At 37.8% G+C, this 23,810-nt stretch overlaps 1 protein-coding gene across 3 annotated transcripts in view; it reads right to left on the bottom strand.

The window, feature by feature from the left end:
- C3H8orf89 (chromosome 3 C8orf89 homolog) overlaps positions 1-23,810 on the bottom strand; it is a 47,259-nt gene that overhangs the window by 6,572 nt on the left and 16,877 nt on the right. Inside the window, exons 4-7 of one of the 3 annotated variants that reach the window (XM_036886273.2) lie at positions 23,138-23,291; positions 19,892-19,947; positions 8,449-8,635; positions 3,069-3,092 (exon numbers count right to left, since the gene is read on the bottom strand). In XM_036886273.2, the coding sequence (XP_036742168.1) occupies positions 8,484-8,635; positions 19,892-19,947; positions 23,138-23,291 (362 nt within the window). In that variant the 3' untranslated portion in view covers positions 3,069-3,092; positions 8,449-8,483. Of the gene's footprint in view, positions 1-3,068; positions 3,093-8,448; positions 8,636-19,891; positions 19,948-23,133; positions 23,292-23,810 lie in introns of those variants that run through there. The other 2 variants (XM_057497977.1, XM_057497978.1) reach the window with 2 other exon arrangements.

The raw sequence follows: 23,810 nt of genomic DNA, 5'->3' as shown, positions 1-23,810 counted from the left end.
CAGATTCCAAGTGGATCATTTTTTTCCCCCTTTTGTACAAAACTTCAGAATGTTTTGCCTATGTTGGGATGGCAGTGGTCAAGCTAGAAAAGTAAAGTAGGAAAGAAGAAACAAAGCCAGCCCTAAACAAAACACCAAGGGAACTCAAGATCATTGATGCGAATGTCCTTAAGGCCAGGGGATTATACACTTAAAAATGGTTTAGATGGTAAATTTTATGTTATGTGTATTTGAACACATACATAAAAAGACTATATAAATAAGACTTTGTTTTGAGGGGGGGAGATAGTTGTCAGAAATGGTTGCAAGTGTATGTGCCAAATCTTCTAATGGGTAAACCAATTTCTGAATATATTTAATCTGCTAAAATACATTTACATTACATGAAATTGAGTTGTCATAAGCCAGTGGTGTCTTTTCTTCCATCCTTTTTATTGTTTTTGCCAAAGCAACACACTATAAGAAGAGATTTTAAGCTTGTTAGCTACTTCAGAAATCATCAATTTTAGGATAAGGTCCCTGATGGCATCATTTCACCAGACCCAGTTTTTGGAAGACGGGTTTTTGGTCTCTCTTCCTGTACACATTACCTCAGATTATATTCAGGTTGTAGAACAGTTACAGACATGATATCTCTTAAGTTACAGATAAAAACATAACACAAGTAAAACACTCTCAGTGACTTAAGTGCATTCTTCTCCTCACGTGTCCATTTTGTGTGGATATCAACTTGCATTCCCAGGAAAGTAAATCATGCTCGTAACTGTGAACTCATACATCTTCTGTGTTTAGTTGAACATTTTAGTGGAATCACCAGGCACTGGTGGCCATTTCTATACTTCTTTAAACATAGGCATCCATCAGGGTACAGATCGTAAGCATTTTGAAAAAGCCATACATTAAGAGGCAAGAACTGCTTGAGGAATCACAAATATTTATCCTAAAGGTCTTCAGCTTTCCTCTGACTTGGGCTGTCTGCTGATATTTGTCATTTATTCAACACCCCAAACTCATTCAAATAGGAGCCAGACCTTCATAATTCCACTTGGATGACCCCTTTATTTTGAATGAGAAAAATCCAGATAGAAAAATCAAATAAATGTTAAGCACTTGAAATTATATGGCTGATTATATGAGTCTATGATGGAACTAAAGGAGGTTTATAGTGTCCCTGATGACAGGGTGCTGTGGCCAGCTGCTTCAGATTATTTGGCACTGGGTGGCACTGAGAGAGCCACTTGACTTGGAGACCCTCTGCCATGTCAGGCATGACATCTCCACATGTAATGTTCCAGTGTAACCTCATCTTCCAAGCCTCTAATAAAGCCAAGTAAGTGAAAGGACTTTGTAATCTAATCTGATATTTGTCATTTATTCAACACACTGTACTGTACTGATGCCAGTAATTACTAAAATTTTAAGTTATTATTTAGGGTTCTACAATAAATGTGTTAATTTTCTGAGATGGGGAAGCCAGACTTCCCTTCCTCTGAAGCATCAGGCCCTAAATGGGGTGAGGAAGGAGGCATTAGTGACAATCAACTTTGTATCCACAGCTCTAATCTAGTGGCCAACACAGATGACCCATCGATTAAATGCTGTTGATGGATGAGTCTGAGTGGAGGCTGCAGGGACCTGCCCACAAGCCAGGAACACAGGAGAGCACCTTTTGAACCAGAAGGACATTAGAGACGCTATTCCAAGAGGATTGTGCTGGGGTGGAGAGAGCAGGGACTCAGGATTTAGGTAAAGCCAGGTGCAAACCTTGGCCCTGCAACTTAGGAGCTGTGGGAACTTGAGTAAGTTATTAAATCACAATTTCTTTGTCTACAAAATGGGCAAATAAGTTCACCTTGCCAGTCCAAGTAGGGATTAGAAATAATGCAAGGAAAGCATTTGTTTAGATTCCTAGGGCCAAGGAAGCAAATTATCACAAACTTGATGGCTTAAAAACAGCAGGAATTTATTCCTTCACAGTTTCAGAGGCCAGAAAAATGAAATCTAGGGGTGGGCAAGGCTTTCCCCAACTCCAGAGAGGCTCTAGGGGAGAATCACTCCTTGCCTTTTACACCCGGTGGCTCCAGGCCATCCTTGGCTTGTGGCTGCATAATTCCAATCTCTGCTCCTATCTTCACATGGTCTCCTCATCTTCTCCTGTGTCTCTGTGTATCTTTTATAAGGACACTTATTATTGGATTTTTGGGTACACCTGGATAAGCCAGGTTGATCTCATCTCCAAATCCTTAATAGCATCTGCAAAGACCCTTTTTCCAAATAAGGTCATATTCACAGGTTCCAGGGATTAGGACATGGGCACACCTTTGAGCAGGGTTGGGCTGGGAGTGGACACCATTTAACCCACCACAGCATCTAACATGTACCCGGCATAGAGAATCCACTCAATATAGGAGCCACTGCTCAATATTAGCCACTAGGATAATAGTTATTATTACTGTTTTCAGTGTGGAAGGACAGGGCTTCTTGTCTCCCTCACCCCTTCCTTCCTTCCCAGCCTCACTCTTGGTGGGAAGGGGGATTTACCTGAATAACACATCAAAGCGGTGGTCTGGAGAGGTTCCATCTCCCAAGAGGCACATGTGTGTCCTGCAGGTGCTCCACTGTGAAAATCTAAAAGACCAAGTTCACCTCTAAAAGGAGGACTGTTTACAAGCTGCTGCCTTCTCATCTTCTCAGGAAACATCATCTCCAGAGCTGTGACTTCCCACAACCGAGAGGGAGCCAAGACAGGGATGGGGAAGAGACAGGCTAGATGGGTTAAAAACAGAGGGAGAAGCTGCCCTGGATGCCTGATTCAAGCTGACTGTATGGGAAGAGGACACCATATCAGCCACTCTCATTTGGACTCCATGTGTGTTCACTGGCAGATGCTGGCATTTTTTTAGCGATGGACTACAGCTCACACCCCGGCACTGTCCCACCCAGACCAGCTCCCTCACTGTGCTCTCACCTTCCCCCTCCTTGCAGCTCACAGATTCTCCAGGCTGCACAGCATATTCAAGCTGCCCTCCTCAAGTGCACTCGTTCAGATGCCTCTGCAAGGAGAGCATCTAGTCCTTCACCTGATCCCTGTGCTGGACACCTCAACCAGAATCAAACAAAACAGTGAGATCCATCTCAGATAGGTCAGTAAAAAGTCTGGAAGGAGGGACAGAGCAGCACCCCAACCTTTGCCCTTAGTTTCCATTCCTGGGCTGTTTCCAACTTGTGGACTTTGCTGGCTGTTTTCCATTTGCTTACCCCCAATCCACTCTGTTCACCGGCTCTGTGCTAAGATGCTCACTCTTGTGGAATGCCTCACCCAGGCTCCGTTACCAACTGACTTTCAACTGGGGTTGGCCAATGGGAGGCTCTGGCAGGAGGCAGAGAATTGTGGTGAAAAGAGGCTGGGCCCTTCTCTGCCCCCGGCATACTTCTGGCAGCCCTCAGAATCACAGCTCCTACCACACAGTCTCTTCCCAGCTCCTGCTCCTACTGGGCTCAGGTGATACTATTTTGTTCCTTCAGCCCTTCAGCTCCAAGGCAGTTAACACCTTCTGCGGTTGGTCATCTCTGGGCACCTCAGCATCTGGATCGCTGCTGTGACCCTGCCTGTGAAGTCTCTTTATTTGAACAGTTTCCTAGAAGGATCCTTGCCGGTGCATGGTGGAACCATCTTCTTCCTCCACTCTGAGGTGCTTTGGAGGGCAGTGCCATGCAGACCTCTCTTTTAGGACTGCAGTACTCGTTCCCCACTTGCTTGGGTTGCTGAGCCCTCCTTCAGGAGTCTCGCTCAGCAGAGAAGGGCTACTGTCCCAGGGTCACACTCTTCCCCAAATGCAGTGCATGTCTAGTGATCCAGTGACTAATCAGCGGGGAGAGGAAATGACCTCTCCACCTCATGCTGCTTAGCCTTTGAAGGCAGTACATGCCAGACTAGACCCAGTTTCCTTCTGTCAGGTCTTAACCAAAGTTTACTACTTACCTGTCTAGATCTCCTACCTGTTTCCCACTCCCTGCAATTCTATTAGTTGGTTCCGTATTCCTCTCATGACTACAGAGTCCAGTTTCTCTTGTCTGAACTGCCTCATTACTGGCTGACCTCTAACTGATATTCTTTCAAACAAAATAATAAAGATGCTTCTCAGTTCATGCTATGTGCTGGACACAGTGCAAGTTACTAGGATTATAGAAATGGGTAAGAAGTAATTCCTGCCTTTGAGTTTTCAAATCTCAGATTTACTCCCCTTACTAGCTGCATGACTTCGTTAAGGAGACTGAGAAGTGGCTAGAAAGGCAGGAGGAGAACCCAAAGAGAATGATGCTTTGCAAGCCTCCTCCGGCAGAAGGCAGACACCAACTGCGTCAAATGCAGCTTGGGAGGCTGTATAAGATAAGGACTGGGGATTTTCAATGGCTGTGGCCACATGGTGAAATTTAGTGGAGTGGTAGGCACAGCAACCTAACTGGGGAGGGTTCAAGAGAGAAAGGAGGTCAAGGATGTGGAGACTGACTGAAGATCACTCTTTAAAGGAGTTTTGCTGTAAGGGGAAACAAACGGAGTGGCAGATCATAAGAGGTTTATTTGTATTTTGTTTAAACATACAAATATTGGTATGTTAAACAGGAGATTTTAAAAAAACAGCAAGTTTTTACTGATAGAATGATCAAGTCAGGAGGGAAAATTTGAATGATTTAGGGATGGGGTGAGAGGAGACAGAGATGGAGCTGGTGCACAAAGGAGAAGCCTGCACTAAGGAGCAGGGATAGTAAATAGAGGAGCTAGCAGATTCCTAGTGCAAGAATGGAAGTTCTCTTCTGATTGCTTCTATTTCTCCTGTTGAAATTCCTGAAAACATATGTTATTTTGCAAACATTCTAAAGTGATTTTTCTATTAAAAAAAGCTCTCTCATTTCATTAACTTGGCCAGGATGATCAGGATCTGTGTACCAGTTCATTCTAATAAAATTCATAGAGACTATGAATCAGAATTATAATACATAATCAACATCCCCTTCTCTAGATCTAAGACATGTCATCCGGAGAAGGCATCTGCTTTTTGGTCACTATATTTTCTCAGGAATCTAAATTACATAGTAGAGGGTTGCTTGATGAGCACAGAATTGGAGAAAAGGCAGTAAATCTTTGGAAATTTCTTTGAAAATTGACTGCAGTTGACTAATGATTTGTCCTTCACTGAAGTAATTATTCTTTGTAGAATAATTCCTAAAATCAAGATCTCCTTCCCATCCTAAATATTTATCATAAGGTACAGTTGCCCAAGATCATGATTGATAATGCTTACACTAGAGGAATTTCCAAATCACAAATGCAAAAGTGCTATTTCTAGCAAGACTGTCTTCAATTCCAAACATAAATTTAACATTTATGGTAGCTACCATATCAAAAGTTGGTATCTCACCCTTATCTCTAAATCTTGGCTTTTTCTTACCTGGGGGTGATTTGAGCTTTCTGTGTACTAAATACATGCTAGTTTTCCTAAAAAGTTCATGTGGAATAAAAGAATAAGTGCAGTGTAAGGAAGTACAGCCTGTGGATTTTTTTAAAAGATCTAATGCAAAACATAAATTAAATTCAACCCAAGGCTAAAAAGGTGATTAATTATAGCCATCATATCTCATTCATTAAGAAGAAATAAACATTCTACTCCTTCCTTGAATTGGTTTGACTTGAACTTTTTCACAGGGGACATGGGAGTAGGGGCCTTTCCACTCTGCTAGCATAAATGCTCCAAGATGTGTTAGTGTAATAACTTAGGAACTCAACTCAATTATTAGGAGATATTTTTCTCTATGCAAGTACTATCCTCCCCTAAAGTTTAAGTAACAAAGCCATGACTTACTATCTAAAACATAATAACTAAACCTAGTACCAAGTTTGAATTTTTTAAAAATTATTATTCCATTAGATTTATGTACATGGGCTTTGAATCCTAGTAGGTTAGAATTCTAGTTGTCCTATTTTATAGATAGAGATGCAGTGTAATATAAAGATCCTTCATTTATTTCATTTATAAAGCAGGAATAATATCACCTACCTATTTCTTAGGGTTTTTGTAGGGTTTGCAAATGATAGTAAATGTTTACAGTACATTGTAGGAGCTCAATGAATGAAATCCACTTGACAGTCAAAGGTGTTTAGAAGGGCTCATGTAAAAAAGTTTGAATTTATGCTTGAGAATAACTTTTCCTGTTTCTCATTTCTTAAATCATTGACCACACTTGAAGCGGGTGATCAGGAGATAGAAAATGTATGTTTTATCTATATAAATGTCAATTGAAATTCAGAAGAAAGCACAAATATATCCATTTACATTTATTTATTTAGTTATTCCTCTAGGAAACAATGCATTGTGATAATGCATGCAAACACACACATATTAGTAGTATGTCTTACATACTGATAAAGTGACAAGAACACAGAATATGCTCATTCTCCTACATCTGTGACTGTTTCTTTTTTTTTTATTTTTGTCTTCTCCCTACTTCCTCCCATCCCTTAGGAATTTGGGCTCTCTTCTCTTTCTGCTCTTTTATCTTGGAAAACACAGCCTTTGCCATACATACATATGTTTCTCCGTGTTCTAACTCTAGTCAGTATCTTTTGCTGGAACTACATATCTGCTTTCAGCTCCCTGTTTGGCATCTCTAGGTGGATGGCATGATGGCAACTTTAAATAAACATACCCAAAGTTGCCTATATCCTCTCACTCCCAAAACTAGCATCATCTCCTGAGAATCTTATGCCTAAAATTGGAAACATGCTGGTTTTGAGTCTTCCTCCCTTACACACTGTATCTGATCAGTTGACTTAAGTCCTTTGCCTTGATGTCCTTATTACCTATTTTCTCATTCCTGTTTCTACCTTTTACTGAGATTCTTACTCAATTTTTATAAAACCTTCTAACCAGTTTCCTTACCTCTAGTCTCTTCCCATTACAATCTAGCCTATAAATTATATCTAGATAAATCTTCCTAAACTACAAAAGCAATAATTTGCTTTCATTCTCAAAATCTGTTGCCAAAGAGAGGAAATAAAAACTCATGCTTGGTCCCTGAACTTTCCTACTAGATATTATTCAAGCTATCTTTTGAGTCCTATTCCCTTTTGTTCCTTTGACCTTGAGGTTGCATAAATGAGTGGCCCCACAAAGCCAGATCTATCTTGCACATGTAATTTTCATTGGCCTACACAATGACTTCATAAATTTTGAATTAATTGCTTATTTCAAGTTAGTCGCTAACATGAACTTTGGACCCACATTCCTACATGATACAAAGGGCTGAAGCTGGGCAGTGAGTGCCTTTTATATGGAGAAACATGACCCAGTTTGTCACAGCCTTCACTGATTGGTGTTACTCAGTCTGCTACTGGCTTGGTGCCTGTAATCACTGAATTTATGGTGCTTGTACTACACTTGCTGGTGCTCTGACCAACTATATCATTCATAAATGTATGGTATGTCTTTCCTTACGTTATTCCATCTTTCTAGAAATGCCCTCTCCCTCCATCTTTCCTGTCCTCAATAAAGGCCCATTTCAAACACTGCATCTTCCATGAAGCCTTCCCTGACTGCCCCACTGGGTATTACTACCCTGTTTCTGAACCTCCGTAACACTCTGTGGTTCCATGCCCTGCCCTGCTCTCCACTGGATCACAGTCGCTGGTATCCTCAATTCTGCCCTGTTTCTCAGGGAGGTGCATTCACAATACTTCTCCCCAGCTCCTTGGGCTTTCTTTCCCCTTGACCTGGTGGATCTTCCTCCTCTTCCCCACAGAGATGGAGCAGTGAGTCTCTCCCCCCCACCTCAGCCCTCAGATCTGCCTGTCCACACAGCAGAGATGCCATGTTCTACTGTTCAGGAAAAGCCCTGATTTGGCAGGTGAGCCTGAGGGTGTTGGCAATACCTGAGTATGTACAGTCGCCCAATTCTGAAGCTCAGGGTGAAGAGGCTGACCATTGCTACACATCCAGACCAGGATTTCCCTTCCAGGTTTTATCAGCAAACAAAGCTAGTATCTTCATCAGTTTGAATACTTACATCACAACTGTTTTCAAACTCAAGCACAGAAAAAGAGGGGTTCTTACTGGCATATTCCAACTCTAACCATAAGGACATACTCTTTCTAGAGTCTTCTGCAGCTCTTAGCAAAGTTCATTCATTGTATAGACAGGTACTTAAAAACATTATTGAATAAAAATATATAATCAATGTGCATAAAATTTGTGGAATATAATTTGTCCTATACTTATGTCCTCAAAAACCACAACTTAAATGTCTCTTTTTAGATCAAAACAAATGTAAATTACTCCATCTATAACATAAAATATTTATTTCCTATTTACATTTCCATTTTTATGTAAATCACTGCACATCATATCACATATCAGGGAAAAAAAAAGAAAAAGAAAGGAAAAAAATATAAACCTTAAAAGTGAAGAAGGCATCCCACCATATGATGCTTATAAGCAGTCTTGTAGCTCTCGTTTCTTGCCCTTCTTTGATTTTCTGGTTGTTTCTTGACGAATGGTGTCATATTCCAGTATGGCCATTTTGGAAAGTCTCTGTAAATATTGAGATGATGCCCCAGTGAGAGAATCGCTGAAGCCAGAGCCTGTGAAGAAAATATCAGCTATTAAAGTTCAGTTAAGCACACTTAAATTATATTCTCTAAAATAGGATGATGGCAAAATCTCTGTTCTTCAAATAGCCATTAAACATATAAATTCTTGATTTATCACCTTCTTAGAAATAAAAAGTATTTACTCTCTCAAGTGATGGTGATGGCAAGCCATCTCAGAAAACATTTAATTAAAAAAACATGTTACACTTGTATTTAATTAGGTAAAACTGAATCAAAGTCTGTAATGCACTCCTTAAAACATGGGATGGCTGTGGAATTTATTCCAAAGTAAAAGGTACAATCTCCATAAATAATTAATTTGTTTTATACCTGAGCACATACCAAGATTTTTTTCTCCAAATGAACTGTTTCTCATAAATGCTAGGTGAAGTAAAATTATAAAACTCTAAAGTAAAATAAGCCATGCACTAACTCAAACAGCATTAATTAAGCTTCTATAATAGAGTGGTAGTGATGATAATAATGGATAACATTTACTGAATGATCTCTGTGCATCAAGAACTTTACATCTATTCTATCCATACAACATGATATAAAATAGGTATGTAGTACTATTTGGATTACAGATTAAAAAAGAAAACGAGACTTAGTGAGGCTAAAAAACATGCCTAAGGGCAACACCTAGTAACCATTAGCAGCAAGATTTGAACCCAGATACATCAAATTCAAAGTTCCCATGTAATCACTACATATTGCTCTCAATATATAAATATGTAAAAGTACTTCCATTTAAAAAAAAAAAGGCTTTGAAAGTAATACCCTTAACCACATTGCTTTAAGATATTATCATTTGATTTCAAATGGTCAAGTGCCAAAAAGCTGTCTGCAATTTTCCAGTATGGTTGTTAGTTTTTGTTTGTTTTGTTATTTGAGCATGTAACATGAGTGGGAAGTTCAGAGACAGAGAGGAGAAGGGAAGAATATGATCAGGATTCCTGCTCTTAACAGTACAATGGACCTGACACTTAGAAAGACTGTCTGGCTACAAATTAAATAGATTCTAGGCATTAAGCAAACCTCAAAAAACTTCAAAGACTTGGTACCCTACAGACCAATGCAATTAAGTTGAAAATTGTTAACAATCAGATAGAGTAAAAATTTATAAAAATATTCTCATTCATCAGTCAAAAAAAGAAATCATAATATACATTAACTTATAACTAAATGATAAATAAAATATTACAAAACTTGTACAACACAGCAGAAGTTGTACATAGAGAGGCTTATACCCTAAAATTCGAATGTTAGAAAAGGCTGAATATTAATAAGCTAGGTATAAGCTATACCTTAGGAAAAGAATAAACCCAAAGAACATAGTAAAAAAAAAAGATAATACAGGAAAGAGGGGAAATCAATGAAGTAGAAACAAACTTATAAGAAAAGATTTTTAAAAAGAGTTCTTCATTGAAAAGACTAATTAATAAAGAAAAGAAGCCTCTGGTGAAATTAATCAAGGAAAAAGACAGAGGGTACAAATAAATAATATTTGAAGGAGGACAGAAATACAGATAGAGCAAACCTAAACTTCTATGCCAATAAATTAAAAAATGTGGACAAAATGTAAACAATTCTAGAAAATATATAACTTATCAAACATGAAGAATTAGAATGCCTTAAGAATCCTAAAATTAAAGTGATGAATCAAGATTAAAAGATTCCTCCAAACAAGTGACCCAAATGATTTTACAACTAAATTCTATCAGCCTTTCAAGAGCGATCACTCCAATTTTAGGTTATTTCCTTTAGAAAATAGAAAGGGCATGAATATTCCCCAATTCATTCCATGGGGCCATTATAATCTTGATACTGAATCCAGACAAGGGTAGGTTAAAAAGGAAAATTAGTGGCAATCTCATTCATTAAGGCATATTTTTAAAAAAAGTTTTAGTTGTTTAATATTTAACATCAATTTTTAAAGACAAATTAAATGATTAAGCAAACACAGAAATGTTGCAGGTAAAATGTTCAAAAGTTTCATCAAAAATTTCTTTTTTGAAAAGAAACATTAACAAATACCAGCTGATTGTTCATAAGGTCTCTAGTGATATTATCCAACTTCTTGAATGTTAAGATATATCTTGCTATCCTTTCAAACATACCACCCATTCCCCAGTTTTCTTCCTATAATTATTCATTACTTCAACACTGTATTTTTAACATAAACTGTTCCAGGTGCTTTTTAAAAAATTTTGTTAAAGTATCATTGATGTATAATCTTATGTTGGTTTCAAATGTACAACAGAGTGGTTCAACAGTTACCCATATTATTAAATCCTCATCCCCCTAGTGTGGTTACTATCTATCTATGTAGCAAGATGTTACAGAATCATTGGCCATATTCTCCATGCTGTACTACCTTCCCTGTGACCAACTTATATTGTGATTCCCTATTATTGTGCTCCTTTACCCCCTTCACCCTCCCCCTACACCCATGCCAACCCACCTTGGTAACCATTAGTCCCTTCTCAGTGTCTAAGAGTCTGCTATTATTATTTTCCTTCTGTTTTGCTTTATTCTTACACTCCACAAATAAGTGAAATCATACGGTATTTGTCTTTCTCTGCCTGGCTTATTTCACTGAGCATAATACCTCTAGATCCATCCATATTGTGCAGGTGTGAGGATTTCTTTTCTTTTTATGGTTGAATAATATTTCATTGTGTATATGTACCACTTCTTTATCCAATCATCTATTGATGGACACTTAGGTTGCTTCCCTATCTTGGCTATTGCAAATAGTACAGCAATAAAACATAGGGGTGCATATGTCTTTTTGAATCATGGTTTTTGTTTTCCATGGGTAAATTCCTAGGAGTAGAATTCCTGGGTCAAATTGTATTTCTATTTTTAGTTTTTTGAGGAACCTCCATATTGCCTTCCACAGTGGCTGCACCAATTTACATTCCCACCAACAGCATAGGAGGGTTTCCCTTTCTCTGCATTCTTGCTACCATTTGTTATTTCTTGTCTTTTGGATAGTGGCCATCCTAATGGGTGTGAGGTGATATCTCATTGTGGCTTTTATTTGCATTCCTCTTATGATTAGCGATGTGGAGCGTCTTTTCATGTGCCTGTTGGCCATTTGTATTTCTTCTTTGGAGAAGTGTCTGTTCAGGTCCTCTGCCCAATTTTTAATTGGGTTATTTGTATTATGTATGTTGAGGTATATGAATTCTTTATATATTTTGGATGTTAACCCTTTATCAGATGAGTCATTTATGATGATATTCTCCCATACTGTGTGATGTCTTTTTGTTTTGCTGATGGTGTCCTTTGCTGTACAGAAGTTATTTAGTTTCATGTAGCCCCACTTGTTCATTTATTTTGTTTTCCTTGCCCAAGGAGATGTGTCCAGGAAAAAGATTGTTCATGCTTATATTCAGATTTTTGCCTATGTTTTCTTCTAAAAGTCTTATGGCTTCAGGTCTTTGATCCGTTTTAAGTTTACTTTTGTGTATGGAGTTAGACAATAACCCAGTTTCATTCTCTTACATGTAGCTGTCCAGTTTTCCCAGCACCAATTGTTGAAGAGGCTGTCTTTTGCCCACTGTATATTCATGGCTCCTTTATCGTCTATTAATTGACCATATATGCTTGGTTTATATCTGGGCTCTCTATTCTGTTCCATTGATCTATGGATCTGTTCTTCTGCCAGTACCAAATTGTTTTGATTGCTGTAGCTTTATAGTAGAGCTTGAAGTCAGGGAGCATAATCTCCCTAGGTTTGTTCTTCTTTCTCAGGATTGCTTTGGCTATTCAGGGTCTTTTGTGGTTCCATGTGAAATTTAGAACTATTTGTTCTATTTCATTAAAGAATGCTATTGGTATTTTTGATAGGGATTGCACTGAATCTGTAAATTGCTTTGGGCAGGATGACTATTTTGACAATATTAATTCTTCTTATCCATGATCAGAGGACAGATTTCCATTTATTGGTGCCTTCTTTAATTTCTCTCATGAGTGTCTTACAGTTTTCAGAGTAAAGGTCTTTCACCTCCTTGGTTAGGTTTATTCCTAGGTATTTTATTCTTTTTGATGCAATTGTAAACGGACTTGTTTTCCTGATTTCTCTTTCTACTAGTTCATTGTTAGTATATAGGAATGGGACAGATTTTTGTGTATTAATTTTGTATCCTGCAATGTTGCTGAATTCAGTTATTAGTTTTAATAGTTTTTGATGAAGTCTTTAGGGTTTTCTATGTATAATATCACATCATCTGCAAATAGTGACAGTTTAATTTCTTCCTAACCAATTTGGATTTGTTTTATCTCTGTGTTGTCTGATTGCTGTGGCCAGGACCTCCAGTACTATGTTGAATAAAAGTGGGGAGAGTGGGCATCCTTGTTTTGTTCCCAATCTTAGCAGAAAAGCTTTTAGCTTTTGCTATTAAGTACAATGTTGGCTGTGGGTTTGTTATATATGGCCTTTATTATGTTGAGGTACATACCCTCTATAACCCTTTTGTTGAGAGTTATCATGAATGAATGTTGAATTTTGTCAAATGCTTTTTCAGCATCTATTGAGATGATCATGTGATTTTTATCCTTTTTGTTAATGTGGTGTTCCACATTGATTGATTTATGAATATTGTACCATCCTTGCATCACTGGAATAAATCCCATTTGGTCATCATGGATGATCTGTTCCATTTATTTTTAATTCAGTTTGCTAATATTTTGCTGAGTATTTTTGCATCTACGTTCATCAGGGATACTGGTCTGTAATTTTCTTTTTTTGTTGTGTCTTTGTCTGGTTTTGGTAATAGAGTGATGCTGGCCTCACAGAATAAGTTTGGAAGTAGTCCCTCCTCTTCTTGAGAAGAATGTGTATCCTGCTGCTTTTGGGTGGACTGTTCTGTAGATGTCTGTTAGGTCCATCTGCTCTAATGTATTTCAGTGCCTCTGTCCCATTTTCTGTCTGGGTGATCTGTTCTTTGGAGTAAGTGGTGTGTTGAAGTCTCCTAAAATGAATGTGTTGCATTCTATTTCCCCCTTTAATTCTGTTAGTATTTGTTTCACATATTTAGGTGCTCCTGTATCAGGTGCATAGATATTTATAATGGTTATATCTTGTTCAACTGACCTCTTTATCATTATGTAATGTCCTTCTTTGTCTCTTCTACTTTGTTTTGAAATCTATTTTGTCTGAAGTACTGATACAAGTACTTCAACTCCTGCTTTTTCCTCCCTATTATTTGCATGAAATGTCTTTGTCCATCCATTCACTTTTAGTCTATGTATGTCTTTGGGCCTGAAATGAGTCTCTTGTAGGCAGCATATAGATGGGTCTTGTTTCCTTATCTATTCTGCCACTCTCTGTCTTTTGATTGGTGCATTCAGTCCATTTATATTTAAGGTGATTACTGATAGATATGTACTTATTGCAATTTTATTAATTGTTTTCTGGTTGCTTTTCTGGCTCCCCTCTGTTCCTCTTATAATCTTGTCTTATTATTTTATGTATTTCTTTAGTGGTGTGATTGGATTCCTTCCTCCCTTCCTCCCTTCCTTCCTTCCTCCCTTCCTCCCTCCCTTCCTTCTTCCCTTCCCTTCCCTTCCCTTCTCCTCTCTCTCTCTCTCTCTCTTTCTTTCTTTTTATGTCTGTGTATTTATTGTTGGCTTTAGTTTGTGATTACCAAAGGTTCAAGGATCGCTTTCTTACTATATAACAGTCTATCTTAAATTGCTCATTACTCTATTTCAAACACAATCTAAAGATACTTTTTCTTCTTCTTCTTTGTCCTCCACACTTTATGTATTAGATGTCATAATCTGTACTTTTTATGTATCCCTTGACTGATTTTGGGAATAGTTGATTCTGCTTCTTCTGTTTTAATTTCATACTTGCTTGGTAATTAATTGTTCTACTACCTTTACTGTGGGTTTATTTTCACTGGTGAAAGCTATTTAGCCTTAGGAACATTTCCATCTACAGCAGTCCCTTTAACATATTCTGTGGGACTGGCTTAATGGTGATGAATTCCTTCAATTTTTGTTTATCTGAAAATTGTTTAATACCTGCTTCAAATTTAAATGATAATCCTTCCAGATAGAGGATTCTTGGTTGGAGGTCCTTCTGTTTCATTACATTAAATAAATCATGCCACTTCCTTCTAGCCTGTAAAGTTTCTTCTGAGAAGTTTGCTGATAGCCTGATGGGATATCCTTTATAAGAAATTTTTTTTCTCTCTCTGGGTGCTTTCAGTACTCTCTCCTTATCCTTGATCTTTGCTATTTTATTGTATGTCTTGGTGTTATCTTCCTGGGGTTCCTTTTTTAGGAGCTCTCTGCACTTCCATGACTTGAGTGTCTATTTCCTTCCCCGGCTTGGGGAAGTTTTCATCAATTATTTCCTCAAAGAGACTTTCTATCCCTTTGTTACCTATTATGTGAATATTGTTCCATTTGGATTGGTCACACAGCTCTTACTATTCTTTCATTCCTAGCGATCATTTTTTCTGTTTTTCAGCTTCATTGTTTTCTAGTTCCCTAATTTCCATTTCAGTCAACACTTCTTCAACTTGCAATAATCTGCTTTTATATCCCTCCATTGTATGTTTCATTTCAGATACTGTATTCTTCTGCTCTGAGTGGCTCTTTCTCAGGCCTTCTCTTGTTGAAGTCCTCCCTGAGATCTTGAATTTTTCTGTAGATCCATGAGCATGTTTATGACTTCTACTTTGAAATCTTTATCAAGATGATTAGGGATTTCTGTTTCACTTAGCTCTCTTTCTGGTATCTTGTCTTGAATTTGGAACACAGTCCTCTGCCTCATTCTGTCAGGGTTTCTGTTTCTCCCTTTGTATTAGGTGGTTCCGCTGCTTCCTGAGCTATGGAGCAATAGCTTTCTGAAAGAGGTGTCCTCTAATGCCCAGAAGCTCAACTCTACTCTCCAGTGCGGGAACCCCAGATGTTGGTGTGCAGCTTCTGTAGTGGTCTTGGTCTAGGTGGGTGGTTTGCTTTGGCTGCACCTCTGTAATCATTGCAGAAGTCTCTGCTGGAGTCACATGGGCGAGGCTGCCCTCTGCCTGGCCTTCAGCAAGGGTGGGGCTGCAGGGTTAATGGGGTGGGAAGGCTGATGTGTGGCTCTGCCCAGGCCTGACAAGCAGCACTGCTGTGTTGGACACCGATGGGGAGGAAGGACCTCTTCAGGCTGGCTCCTGCAGGCACCTCCCTGGTTGGGCTGAAAGAAAGCTGATAAAGTTGGGAGGGTCTCCCTCTGCCTACCAGGCAGCAAAGTCTCATACTACTGCTGGGCCAAGTGGGTTTTCTGCCAGCAGCACACACAGGGAGGAGCCTTGGGGCTGCGCTGCCAGTGAGTGGGATTGAGCGTCTGGAGCTCCTGAGAGTTCCTGAACTGCTGGACTGAGGGCAGGCTGGGAGGTACTGTCCATCTGCCCTTTCTCCTGAGAAGAGAGCTCCATTCAACACTTGCCCCTCTGGTACCCCTCCTGCTGCTAGGAAGTCTTTCAAACTGCCTGCTTTGCTTTTTTTCTCAGGGGGACCAGTGGAGCATGCCTGTTCTCTACAAGTATACTCAGAACACTTGGGAAGGCTGGATCTCAGCCTACCTGAATGTTCCAGCTGTCCCTGGTGTCCAGTCCTGCTAATCACCAAACCCCACGTAAAGTGGGCAGATGTCCAGAGCCAGTGTTCTATGATCCTGGGCTCCTACTCCCTCCCTATTCCTTTGCTCTTTCTCTCATCTGTGGACTGGGGTTCGGTGAGGACTGGGGTACTGCTCAATAGTGGTTTTGCCACTTTACCCTTTTCTGTGTGGTCTTCTTTTCTTCCCAGATGTAGGCAGTCTGTTCGGCAGTCTTCAGGTTGTTTCCAGGTTTAGTTATATTTACTGTATTCTCATGTTTTATGTTTTTTTGGGAGGAGGTTTCCACCTTGTCTTCCTACTCTGCCATCTTTTTCTCCCAGAACTAATAGATTTTAAAAATCTCAAGTAAATTAGTAAATTTTAAGTGGCAGTAGATAAAAAAGATAATAAATCATGCCTAAATTGAGAAGAATACAACAATAGAAAAAATCAATGAAACCAAGAGCTGGTTCTTTGAGAAAATAAACAAAATAGATAAGCCTCTAGCCAGACTTTTTAAGAGAAAAAGAGGGTCAACACACATCAACAGAATCAGAAACGAGAAAGGAAAAATCACAATGGACCCCACAGAAATACAAAGAATTATTAGACAATACTATGAAAACCTATATGCTAACAAGCTGGAAAACCTAGGAGAAATGGACAACTTCCTAGAAAAATACAACCCTCCAAGACTCACCCAGAAAGAAACAGAAAATCTAAAAAGACCAACTACCAGCAATGAACTTGAAGCGGTAATCAAAAAACTACCCAAGAACAAAACCCCTGGACCAGATGGATTTACCTCAAAATTTTATCAGACATACAGAGAAGACATAATACCCATTCTCCTTAAAGTTTTCCAAAAAATAGAAGAGGAGGGAATACTCCCAAACTCATTCTATGAAGCCAACATCACCCAAATACGAAAACCAGGCAAAGACCCCACCAAAAAAGAAAACTACAGACCAATATCCCTGATGAACGTAGATGCAAAAATACTTAACAAAATATTAGCAAACCGAATTCAAAAATACATCAAAAGGATCATACACCATGACCAAGTGAGATTCATTCCAGGAATGCAAGGATGGTACAATATTAAAAAATCCATCAACATCATCCACCACATCAACAAAAAGAAGGACAAAAACTACATGATCATCTCCATAGATGCTGAAAAAGCATTCGACAAAATTCAACATTCATTCATGATAAAAACTCTCAACAAAATGGGTATAGAGGGCAAGTACCTCAACATAATAAAGGCCATATATGATAAACCCACAGCCAACGTAATACTGAACAGCGAGAAGCTGAAAGCTTTTCCTCTGAGATCGGGAACAAGACAGGGAGGCCCACTCTCCCCACTGTTATTCAACATAGTACTGGAGGTCCTAGCCATGGCAATTAGACAAAACAAAGAAATATAAGGAAACCAGATCGGTAAAGAAGAAGTTAAACTGTCACTATTTGCAGACATGATACTGTACATAAAAAACCCTAAAGACTCCACTCCAAAACTACTAGAACTAATATCGGAATTCAGCAAAGTTGCAGGATACAAAATTAACACACAGAAATCTGTGGCTTTCCTATACACTAACAATGAACTAATAGAAAGAGAAATCAGGAAAACAATTCCATTCACAATAGCATCAAAAAGAATAAAATACCTAGGAATAAACCTAACCAAGGAAGTGAAAGACCTATACCCTGAAAACTATGGGGCACTCTTAAGAGAAATTAAAGAGGTCACTAACAAATGGAAACTCATCCCACGCTCCTGACTAGGAAGAATTAATATCATCAAAATGGCCATCCTGCCCAAAGCAATATACAGATTCGATGCAATCCCTATCAAATTACCAACAGCATTCTTCAATGAACTGGAACAAATAGTTCAAAAATTCATATGGAACCACCAAAGACCCCGAATAGCCAAAGCAATCCTGAGAAGGAAGAATAAAGTGGGGGGGGGGGATCTCGCTCCCTAACTTCAAGCTCTACTACAAAGCCACAGTAATCAAGACAATTTGGTATTGGCACAAGAACAGAGCCACAGACCAATGGAACAGAATACAGACTCCAAACATTAACCCAAACATATATAGTCAATTAATATTCGATAAAGGAGCCATGGACATACAATGGGGAAATGACAGTCTCTTCAACAGGTGGTGCTGGCAAAACTGGTCAGCTACATGTAAGAGAATGAAACTGGATCACTGTCTAACCCCATACACAAAAGTAAACTCCAAATGGATCAAAGACTTGAACGTAAGTCATGAAACCATAAAACTCTTAGGAAAAAACACAGGCAAAAATCTCATGGACATAAACATGAGTGACTTCTTCATGAACATATCTCCCCGGGCAAGGGTAACAAAAGCAAAAATGAACAAGTGGGACTATATCAAGCTAAAAAGCTTCTGTACAGCAAAGGACACCATTAATAGAACAAAAAGGTACCCTACAGTATGGGAGAATATATTCATAAATGACAGATCCGATAAAAGGTTGACATCCAAAATATATAAAGAGCTCACACACCTCAACAAACAAAAAGCAAATAATCCAATTAAAAAACGGGCAGAGGAGCTGAATAGACAGTTACCTAAAGAAGAAATTCAGATGGCCAACAGACACATGAAAAGATGCTCCACATCACTTGTCATCAGAGAAATGCAAATTAAAACCACAATGAGATATCACCTCACACCAGTAAGGATGGCTACCATCCAGAAGACAACAACAAATGTTGGCAAAGTTATGGAGAAAGGGGAACCCTCCTACACTCCTGGTGGGAATGTAAATTAGTTCAACCATTGTGGAAAGCAGTATGGAGGTTCCTCAAAATGCTCAAAATAGAAATACCATTTGACCCAGGAATTCCACTTCTAGGAATTTACCCTAAGAATGCAGCAGCCCAGTTTGAAAAAGACAGATGCACCCCTATGTTTATCACAGCACTATTTACAATAGCCAAGAAATGGAAGTAACCTAAGTGTCCATCAGTGGATAAAGAAGATGTGGTACATATACACAATGGAATATTATTCAGCCATAAGAAGAAAACAAATCCTACCATTTGCAACAACATGGATGGAGCTAGAGGGTATTATGCTCAGTGAAATAAGCCAGGCAGAGAAAGAAAAGTACCAAATGATTTCACTCATATGTGGAATATAAGAACAAAGAAAAACTGAAGGAATAAAACAGCAGCAGAATCACAAAACCCAAGAATGGACTAACAGTTACCAAAGGGAATGGGACTGGGGATGATGGGTGGGAAGGGAGGGATAAGGGTGGGGAAAAAGAAAGGGGGCATTACGATTAGCATGTATAGTGTTGTGGGGGTTATGGGGAGGGCTGTGCAACACAGAGAAGACAAGTAGTGATTTTACAGCATCTTGCTACACTGATAGACAGTGACTGTAGTGGGGTGTGTGTGGGGTACATGGTGAGGGGGGGAGCCTGGTAAACATAGTGTTCTTCATGTAATTGTAGATTAATGATAGCAAAAAATAAAATAAAATAAAATAACAGCTAGAACATTAAAAAATAAAATAGAATAAAATAATAGATATTCAACACCCTAGTAAAACATGGCAGGAGAAAAGGATGAGCCAGCTCACCTTTTGATTTCTCCTTTAGTGGTACCACAGTAAAGATCTCCTTGGTCTTCTTTATTCTAAAATTATATATATATAAAATTATTTTTTATATAAACACAGAGTATATTAACTTTTAAAAATACAGTAAAAGACAAGAAGTGTGCTTCAGTGAATTCACTTGTTGAAGACATCAAGTGGAAATTAAATAAAGGTAAAGAAAGGAAACTCCTTCCATCGTAACCAATCCAACCAGAAGCAGATTTGAGCCAACTCATTATCTTGGTTTTTGCTAATAAATTTTATCAGTGGATGAGTGTTATGTCTAACTTTTCCTATGTTTATCTTAGCTTTATCTTAACTGTTACCAATCATGATTCAGTGGAATGCTAAGAGCAAGGGGATGAAGAGTAGATAATCACTTATTTGTATACTTTTTACTATTAATCACTACAATCTGAATTTTTTCATAATTAAGTTTTTTCCTACTGGAACAGACCTAGATAGTAAATATGTTTTTAGAGGAAACATGATTGAAATTGTTGTGGCTGAGGTAATCCATAACAATTACAATTTTCTTATAACTATATTAAACTTCAGAAGTCAGCCACCACTTTTAAATGCTCTTCTCTAGGATTATCTATTATCAGTCATATTACCAGAGTGCACCTTGAGGTTCACTGAAAAGTTGTGACTATCATTAAAGAAATTTGAAAACATATTAGACTTTTTTCAGCATTTTAAAATCAAATACAGTTGACTCATGAAAAAAGTGGGGGGTTAGGGGTGCTGATTACTGTCCCCCCTCCCCACCCAGTCAGAAGTTCACATATAACTTTAAATTTCCCCAGAATTTAACTACTACTAGCCTGCTGTTGACTGGAAACCTTAATAACATAAACAGTTGGTTAAGATATTTTGTATATTATATGTAATTTATACCATATTCTTACAATGTTAGCTAGAGAAAATAAAACATCTTTTCAAATTCCACAAATCTCTACAAAATTTTCCAAATAATATTTATTGAAAAAATAATCCATGTATAAGTGGACCTGCACAGTTCAAACCGATGTTTAAGGGTGAACTATAATCACATGCAGAGTGATAAAAGAGAGAACGGGGTTGTAAATAATAAACAAAAAGGAGCACTTCCCTGCTTTCCCAGAGTTGTTCTTTCATAGGGTGCTGTGCAATATGCAGAGGCGAATAAAGTACTTGAAGGCAACTAGGTATGTTCTTACTAGAATGGCTAAAATAAAAACATTTGTTTCAAAGACAGGGAAAAGAACTAACATTTACATTTGCCAAGCACTTCATAAACATGGCACATAGCCACCACTCTTCCATTTTGCATATGAAAAACACTTGTCATAACAGAGATATAATGTATTCAAATTATCCTTCGTCAACTTAAGTAAATTCACACTGTAAGTCAGTGTAAAATGTTGAGGAATCATTTACAAACAGCTAAAATCACAAATGAAAAAAAAGCTGAAATAGAGTGAAAACAGTAGGAAGCAAAATGAAGACTTAAACTTAAAAGGCAGAATAGGCTAGTTCAGGGTGTGCTTTCTGGGCTATCAGTTTCTTAAAGATGATCATGCGTATTGAAAGGATAACAAGACTGGTCTATACTGAGGCAAGTTCTTGCCAGAGAGAGCCCTACACTCTCCTCAAAGGGCACTGTGACTCCAGTGAAAATGACAAAAGCGAGCTGAGTGTCAGGAATACAGGTGTATTGGTTATGGTGGAAACTCACTGTCCTTAAGTAGGATTTATATTCTTCTTGTTTCCAATGGTGTTTCTCTACCCCCCTGCCATCCCTCCTCTTTAACTGTTACCATTAACTACTAGTGATTCTTTCACCAACTCTGACTCTGTCTTATTTCATTATAATTTCAATTGAGAAAGAGTAATTTTGCTTTTTTATATTTTTATAGCTTGGCAATTTCCTCAGATAAGATCTAAAATGATGGGAGAGGCCTTATGCTTTGCTCGCTGTGGTATTATTTACAAAACCAAAACAGTTAACACAGCTTAGAAGTCCAACTATAGGGAATGGCTAAATAAACTAGGGATCCATCAATGAAATGCAATGTAACCAGTAAAGACTGTTGGAAGATTACATAATGACATGAAAAATGTGTACATGTAGCATTAAGTAAAAAAAGCAGAATAAAAAATTGCAGGTCTAAAATCACAACTAAAATGAAAATCCATGAAAATGAAGAAGGAAAGAAAAGAATGCTCAAAAATTAAAATGAACATGTTAAGATGGGTAAATTACCAATAATTGTTTTTATTTTTTCCCCAAATTTCCTGCAAAATTCTTACTTATTTTCTTAAGTATAAATCATGTATAACTTTTCATTTTTATTTACTTTCTAGTTCTGTTTATATTACAAGAATTTATCTTCAAGACTAATTAACAAAAACAATAACATGGAAAACTCAAGAAATATATTCTGAAATTCCAATACTTGGGTGCTATGTATGAACTAGATGACTTCAAAGTTCATTATGGTAAAAGCTAATATAAAAATATAAATCCTCCTCTACAGAAAGTTGCAACTCAGACTGCTATAAATGCTTCAACTTTTTTTTTTTAGGCTGGGAAAGTGAACAAGTAGTAGATATTCAATAAATACTTGATGAATAAATAAATAAACCAGAGCAGAAACCAAATAGAATATGAAACTGTCTTAGTAACTAATTTATAGATACGTTTTGTGAAAGGGGTTTTCTTTTAATGATATGTGAGCTGGTCTGACTTACAACAATGTTCTTAAATGCCAGTATTCAAAGTTAGTGGGGCTTTTCTGGCTGACAAACTCATTTCCAATAGTCAATTCAGGGTCTTCACTAGGCTGACAGCTTATTCAGAATCTCCCCTCACACTACTTCAGGCAAACTAGAAACACAAGGTTCTGTATTCAGGGTATAGAAACCTATTAATATTGCAGAGTTCATTTATTTTTATTGCTAAAAATTCCAATATTCTCATGGTTAATCTACACCAGGATAATAAATATCTTTAAAAGGAAGCCCTTAAATCCTTGGTGGCAATGTCACTTGAAAACTAAGGAAAGTGCCCGATGGTCAAACTGAATAAGGCCACTACCTTAGTTTAAAAAAATTAAATCCTTTATGGGAAAAACATTAGTAGGCAATAAAGAATTAAATTCACTAGTGAGGAAAACCTCTGCATTTGGCAGTTTTACTACAAATAAATATTCAATAATGGATAACTGAATAGAAGTGAGCTACCTGATGGGAGGCATCTGGGTATCAGCTCTCAGCAGTCTTCTATGAACCTCTAGTGGAGCTGATCTTACACTTTTCTGGCAACTTTGCAATCCTTGTAAATATGGCATTTTGACACATTCTTTGAATTCTTCTAGACCAAATGCTGTGGTATATTCTAATTAAGCTAGTATAATCATCTGTATTATTTCTTGGTTAAATGTATATAGCTTCTTTTACTGCTTACTAAAATACATGATAAAAGATACTAAGTCAGTCATTAAGTAATGAAAATTAAGTTACTGTACTTTATCGCACATCTTTCCCAAGGGAATACCTTTCAATTCCTAGTACAGGGACTATAGGAAAGAGTCAATGAAGGGGTTGATTAAGGAGAATAAGGAAAAAGAACAGTTCCACAGATTTCCCCCAGTCATCACTGTCCTCTGCCTTCATTATTTTATGTAATTAGAGTTTCCAGGATATTAGATAAATTCACACTGAAATACTTTCAGTCACTTTCAAGAGTCTTGTATTATTGGTTACTTTAAATTTTCCCACATTCCTGTTTTTATGGAAATAATCCAGAAGTATAAATACATGATCATCTGAAAAAGCAATGAGAGATAAAAGAATTCTTTTTCAAGCATTGATTTTTATTTTCTCTCTGCAAAATTCCACACCAAATCTGTAAACA

This window comes from Manis pentadactyla, chromosome 3 (genome assembly GCF_030020395.1).
Source record: "Manis pentadactyla isolate mManPen7 chromosome 3, mManPen7.hap1, whole genome shotgun sequence".
NCBI lineage: Eukaryota > Metazoa > Chordata > Mammalia > Pholidota > Manidae > Manis > Manis pentadactyla.
Note: the sequence above shows the minus strand (reverse complement) of the source record. Positions and strands in the feature narration are given on the sequence as shown.